Consider the following 7,203-nt stretch of genomic DNA (forward strand, 5'->3'; position numbering starts at 1 on the left):
AAATAACAGTAAATCCAGTCCGCATTTATGACGATGTATCTCTGTAGTTGTTCGTAAAATAATTTTTTACTGCGAACTGGTTTAATTTGGGCAAAAAATTCAAGAGACATTTTTTTTTAGAATGAAACAGGCTATCGGAAATAATTTTTTAAATGGTAAAAAAATAATAAGACAAAAAATTACGTTGGAAATAAATTTTAGGGGTTGCGTTTTCCACCCCTTACAACCATGGGGTAAACCAAATAAATTACTGGCTAAGTGTCTTTTTGGTAGTAGAAAATGTCAGGTTAATTTCAATATTGTAACTTGTTTAGTGCTTGTGAAAAAAATTGTTAAACAAATTTTATGTACCCCCTTTAAGGGGCTGTATCTTAACAAGGGATGCTCCAATGAAGTTTCTTTCTATGAAAGATCCTATCTTTTTTTCGATGAGGAATCACCCCCTTAAATGTTTTACACTTATTTAGTTACACCCTGTATAATATTGATATAGTATATACTTATTTGCTCCTAATTACAGTGCTGTTGCCAGTTAGAAATTTATAAATTTCATTGTATGATTCCCACAAATGTTTATCTTCCTGTAATAACAATGTTATGACTGATTCATTTCGACAAAATAGACGAACAAAAAAAAAACAAAGGTAATTTTTTCACTAAAACGTTTCCTTACGATTTTTCTATCAAGACTCTATAATTCTTCAAAAATAAACTACTCCACTATTGTCCCGTTATAGTAAAATTTCAAACAACCGAATTTGTGCAAAATTTAAATTATTCTAATTTGCACTTTTGTCCTTGTTTGTTTCGAGAACCGGTTTTAATTTTAAAAATTTGTTGCCATGTCACTATTATACTTTTTATACATATAGGATGCTTTATGTTAATTTTTATTAAATTCTTGTCGTATGTTTATCATTTAATTCATGTAATGGTATGGTATTCCTATATTACCCTTTAGAACAAAAAAATGGTATATTATATATTCTATAAATTTTACTAGATTTTATTCTCTTTAGGCAATAATTATGGGAGTTAGAAAGTGTGGTACTAGGGCACTACTCGAAATGTTATACCTTCATCCAATGGTGCAAAAAGCTGCTGGAGAAGTCCACTTCTTTGATAGAGACGAGAATTATAACAAAGGCTTAGAATGGTATAGGATGCAAATGCCTCATTCTTATCCGGGGCAAATTACAATTGAAAAAAGTCCTAGTTATTTTGTAACACCTGAGGTGAGTAAAACATTATACTGATGATTGTAGAATTGAATTAATATTTGCCACTATTAATCTTATATTTATTAATTTATTAAATCCCGCTATACAGAGTTAAATAATCATTGTTCAAAAATTTCCGTCATCATTCCGTCATTTATTCCGCCCATTTTCATCATCTGACCATCATCACATACCTATATTAAAGGTACTAGGTCGTTTTCCTTTAAGTTAATACTTACATATCATTTTCTTTAATTCTGTTGTGCTTTACACGGGATATTTTTTATTTTCAAAAATGTTACTTAGACATTTCCACTTTATCTTCTAAGAAGTAGTGAAGTGATACAAGATTTATCACAAATCATTATAAGAATAATAATAATATAGAGAAATAGTCATTTGTAACCCAATGATTTATAGAATCGTTCGATATCTGATTGTCTTGAACAATTTAATTATTTTATTAAAAAAAGAATATACATATATAAAATCTTCAAAATCCCTATAATTAATTATTTTCAATTTGTTGAAAATATTCTAAGGACTTTTATAACATGTATTTAAAGCAAAAAATAACAAATTACCAAATTCTCACAAGGGTTTTATATTTGGAATCAGACGTAAGTCGAGAATATCACACAAATTAAATGAAATAGCGTGGCTTAATATATACAGCAGGAAATTATTTCAACTTACTTTGCAAACATTTAAAATTCAAATCATTTCCTATTTATAACATAAAGTTTTATAGAGAATCCATGTTTATGGTATAAATAAGTATAAAAAAATTAAGGATAATATTTTACTATACGAAAACTTTTACACCATCTAGTCTCCTGACTATTAACTTTTTGTCAGATTATATTAATTTAAACACAATTATTCATTCAAATAAACTGAAGGTTTTATACAAATATAGCTGAAAATTAGTGATTTAACTTAAACTCAAAGCAAACAGTTGTTGGATTGGTACATAAATCTGTTAGCCAATGGCGGAGACACTGGAAAACTTTTTCGGTAATAATACCATTGAGTATTATGAAAATTCGTTCTTGAACTAAACTGCGATGATGCAAAATTCTGAATGGTTTTAATTGTATTTAATATCTTACTACTGTTAACTTATCGAGTCTTAGATAAAAAAATAAAACCAAATCATTTGTTACGTGCTTAGTTAAAATTAATAATTGATATTCAAAATGACTTCTTGTACTTGTTGTGGGTACACATGTTTGCAAGTGACCCATTTTTAAGCACAACCTCAAGAACGCCGCCGGACGCACCACGGGGTTCCCGGAAGACGACCCCTGCAGAGTGGCACCAAGGAGCAGGGACTTCTACCAGCAACTATCAATATACCTACGACCGACTCCACACAGAGGGCACTCTCCAACGAAAACTCACACGTCAACACGTTTTTTCCATACAAGTTTTCTATACATTAGTTTTCAATAAAATTCTTTATTATTACCGTTGAGAGAGTGTTTTATTCTTGCTGTACAGCGAAAGCAACCCTCATTGTCTAATATTCTCGGTTCGACAAAAGCGTTTAAAAATTGCTTCAGGTGAAAATATTACCATCCTTAAAAGATAAATATGTTTTTTAGGTGCCCGAAAGGATCCGTGCCATGAATGCTAGCGCAAAACTTTTGTTAATAGTGCGGGAGCCGGTAACAAGGGCGATATCGGATTTCACTCAGTTGAGAGCCAACGCAGCCACGGCGTCGCCGGCCCTACCCACGCCACCACCTAAATCTTTCGAACAACTCGCCCTGTTCCCAAACGGCTCCATCAATGAAGCTTACAGACCTCTGGCTATATCCTTATATCACAACTATCTGCACAGGTGGCTCGAGGTGTTCCCCAGAGAGCAGATGCTCATAGTCAACGGTGATCTTCTTATTGAAGATCCAGTCTCACAGTTGCAAAAAATCGAACGGTTCTTGGGTCTAGAGCCCAGGATAGGCACGCACAACTTTTATTTTAATGAAACTAAAGGATTCTATTGCTTGAGAAACGAGACCTTTGATAGATGTTTGCGAGAAACTAAAGGAAGGAAACATCCGAGAGTGGATCCCGAAGTGGTTTCCAAGCTGAGGAGGTACTTCAGCGAACATAATCAGAAGTTCTATGAACTCGTCGGAGAAGATCTCAGTTGGCCGGAAGAGTAATGGTATTTTAAGTTTAGGTTAGTTCAATTAATTACTAATTATTTATGAGCCGGGTCTTGGTTACAAGCTTTAGCACAGTATGTTTCCACCGCCAATTTAAATATATATGACATTTTACATTTGCATTATGTTCCAGCGAAAACTTGATCTATACTGATATATAAGGGTATAGGGCATTTGATTTTTAATATGACGCTAGAGTATCTTAATAATTTAATATTTTTACTATTAAAGATAAAATTGGATTTGAGTAGTCAAATCAAAACTGGTCTTCGATATATTTTTTAGATCTTGACTAAGCCTTAACGCGAATATTTTGATACTTCCCTTGATATCTGCAGTGGTTACTGTTGAATTTTTTTCTGAAATGTTGCTTTATATATTTTGTTGCCTAGAATCTTGAGGGGTACCTAATTTTTTAATAGCTGTAACAATTTTCGACTAAGAAAACAAAGTCGAATTTTTTACATGAAAACCATAATTGGTAATGGCTTCAAAAGGGCTTCTAGAAGTGTCAATATTTGTCACAATTATATAAAAAACTTCAAGTCTATCTTTTTGCGTTTAAAAAAGTTGAGACGGAATATTGAAAATAGTTAAGTAGTAAAAGTAATGCACTACTAAACATAGGTGCCATATACAGGGTATTCAATTCAATAGGACAAACGTCACCAACATATATTATAATGAAATCAAGGGAGGTAGTTCAAATAACATTTTATCGAAAAAATTTTCCTCCGCCAGGTACAGGCAGTTAAAGTTAAAAAAAATTAGAACAATTGTCAAGCATATCTCGGAAATCCGCTATAAAATTATTTTGTATTCTGATATGAAATGCACTAATAATACGAACACTTCACGTACATTTCAAGAATGTAGTATGGTGTAGGTCTTGGTATGTTCGTGAAATTGTACTTGATGAAGGTCTCCGTTAGTATTCTCCATGTCTATACATACGAGGTTTGACAATTAAGTAATGAGACTGATCCCATAAAAACCGTATATTTAAAAATTATTCTACAACTCTGCCATCCCCTTCAAAGTAGTCTCCTTGGGCGATACAACGATTCCAGCGCGTTTTCCACGCTTCGTAACATTTCTGGAACGCTTCGACTGGGATGTCCGCGAGTACCCTCGTCATGGTCTCTTGGATGTCCGTAACCGACTCAAAATGGGTTCCTTTGACCACCGATTTTGCTCTAGGGAACAGAAAAAAGTCACAGGGTGACATATCGGGCGAATAAGGCGGCTGTTGCAACACGGTGATCCCTTTAGAGGCCAAATACTGGGACACGCTGAGGGCGGTGTGGCACGGCACGTTGTCGTGATGAAGGATCCAGTTGTTTGCGAAGTCTGGGCGCACCCTGTTGACTCGTTTTCGCAATCTTTCGAGTATTTCGCGATAGTAGACTTGATTTACGGTTTGCCCCGGTGCAACAAATTCTTTGTGGACGCTTCCACGGCTATCAAAAAAGGTAATGATCATCGTTTTCACCTTCGACTTGCTCATGCGAGCTTTTTTCGGACGAGGGGAGTGCGGAGACAACCATTGTGAGCTTTGGTGTTTGGTTTCCGGGTCGTATTGGAAAAATCAGCTCACATCGCCTGTAATAACTCGATCAAGCAGCGTGGAATCGTTTTCCACTTGCTCCAAACAGTCTTCTGCGACGGCATTCGATGCCACTTTTGCTCCTCAGAAAGGTTCTTTGGAACCATCTTCGCACACAACTTTTTCATCCCTAAATCGTCGGTTAAAATTTGTCTGACTGTTTCACGGTTCATACCCAGTTCCGAGGCCAACATTCGAACTGTTAAACGCCGATCTTCACGGATTCGGACGCACACTCGCTGCACATTCGGGTCAGTCCGCACCTCGACTGGTCTCCCGCTCCATCCAGAGCACTATCACCATGCACTTTTACGATTTTAGCGTACTTTTCCGAAGCTGTTTCGCCCAATCTGGCGCAAAATTTTATTGCGACGCGTTGTTCTAGATTTTGCTTCTCCATTTTCGTGACGAGCACCACCAACACACGTCTACTAAACACGACACAGCAGGCGAACCAAACAAGCTAGAGCGACATATCAAGGGAAAGGGAAGGATGCCGGGGAAGGGGAAAGGGAGTTTCAAGGTCGCAGGTTTACCACAAGCGCGGCAATAAAATCAGTCTCGTTACTTAATTGTCACACCTCGTATGCCATATGCCTGAAAATAATTATAATATTTTCAACAAACATTCTGTGTTTCAGGAGCATTTTAAAACAAAATTTTATTTGATCTACCCTAATATTCACAGAAGCATCAGCTAGTAATCTTTGGACTATTAATAACTGAACACCCTGTATGACTATGAAGAAAAACTGTTTTAAATAGTCGGTGGAAGCCATCAAAATTAATTCGCAATAAGGTATTTAAAAGTCACTCCAAATCTTTCTTTCTTTCATTTTGATTTTTTTTTTTGTATGGAGCGACTTAAAAAATAGAATTTACTAACATACGCAATCTAAAACAATTCTTTCAGTCAGCTATACAATAACGTTGCCAGTTTAGTAGTGCATTAGTTTTCTGTCACGGAAAGTTCCAGTACGATTTTTTCTAATTCCGAAAAAAACAATGTGCAATTATGGCATTTAAAAAATATATAATTAATAGGCTGAAAATCTTAAAATTATTACAAAATTAAGTACGCCACTGAATTCCAAGAGATAAAATATATATGAAGTGCCAATATTTAAAAAAAATATATCCCATCTAGAGGTTATAGAAAATATAAACATATTTATTTCTTCTCAACAACTCTAAAACTAAAAAACAGTAAATTGTGTTTTAAACTGAAGATTTTTCTAAAAAAAGCGTGACTGCATTTACATATATGAAAACCACAAGTTTCAAATGGAGTACACTGTTCAGTCATATTTTAAGAAATGGTCGAGATAGATCAATTTTCAATTTGCGAGTACGCATTTTCACAACAAATGTTCCACCCTTACCCCAAAAAAATTAAATGGGAAGCAGGGTCAAATGATACATCAACTGAAAGTTGTTTTGGTTTCTGTGAGTTAATAGATTTTTTATGATAAAGTAAAATAAAAAAATATTTACCTACATAACTCTGCAATTATACAAATTATGACGAAAAAAATATTTTAAATTAAAGTATGTGCAATTGTGCATAGTTGAAATTGATCCTCACTTAGTTTTATGGTACTCGAAACTTATTCTGACATACTTTATCCATTCTCAATTGAATATTTAAAAAAGGTAGTAGATGGGAAAAATTTGTCATGTCTAGATATAAGATCGAAATTGCTTTGTATGTTTTGTTACAAAAGGAAGCATCTAACTTACTTCTCGTGTTATAAGACGTAAAAAAGTAGTTTAAAAACAGCATTTGCATAATAGCGTTTCAGCAGTTTTTCTCGGGCGAGAATGCAAATGTATTACGTTCATTCTGACGAATAGCGGAAGTTAAAAAAACGTAAACACTTTGCTGGTAAAAGAGAGGAAATTTCTAGCGATAACACAACTTTAAATAATATAGAACTGATATTAGATTTCTCGTTTCGCTGGCTAAATTTGGAATTGGAATGAATATCGTGACGCTAATATGAATCACTTTTGTGACAAAAAGTGACAGCTTAGATACCTAAATTTTTAATGTGTAGGAGTCTAGATTAATAGGGGAGACGTAGAACTTTAGGTCAATTTACTTTTCAGTACCTACTCGTTTATTTATAACCTTCATTGAATTCTATGAATGAAATTCCAGGAAACAAGCTCATATGTTTTGTGTTCGTTTCAACTATAATTG

The 7,203-nt window shown here is 34.3% G+C and overlaps 1 protein-coding gene across 1 annotated transcript in view; it reads left to right on the forward strand.

The window, feature by feature from the left end:
- The window catches only part of LOC108904650 (heparan sulfate glucosamine 3-O-sulfotransferase 1), an 18,422-nt gene extending 14,842 nt beyond the window's left edge, over window positions 1-3,580 (forward strand). The window contains exons 3-4 of the mRNA XM_018707284.1: window positions 1,020-1,235; window positions 2,828-3,580. Coding sequence (XP_018562800.1) covers window positions 1,020-1,235; window positions 2,828-3,391 — 780 coding nt within the window. The 3' untranslated portion in view covers window positions 3,392-3,580. The remainder of the gene's footprint in view (window positions 1-1,019; window positions 1,236-2,827) is intronic.
- The last annotated feature ends 3,623 nt before the right edge of the window (window positions 3,581-7,203 follow it).

Source organism: Anoplophora glabripennis, unplaced genomic scaffold (genome assembly GCF_000390285.2).
Source record: "Anoplophora glabripennis isolate ALB-LARVAE unplaced genomic scaffold, Agla_2.0 scaffold210, whole genome shotgun sequence".
NCBI lineage: Eukaryota > Metazoa > Arthropoda > Insecta > Coleoptera > Cerambycidae > Anoplophora > Anoplophora glabripennis.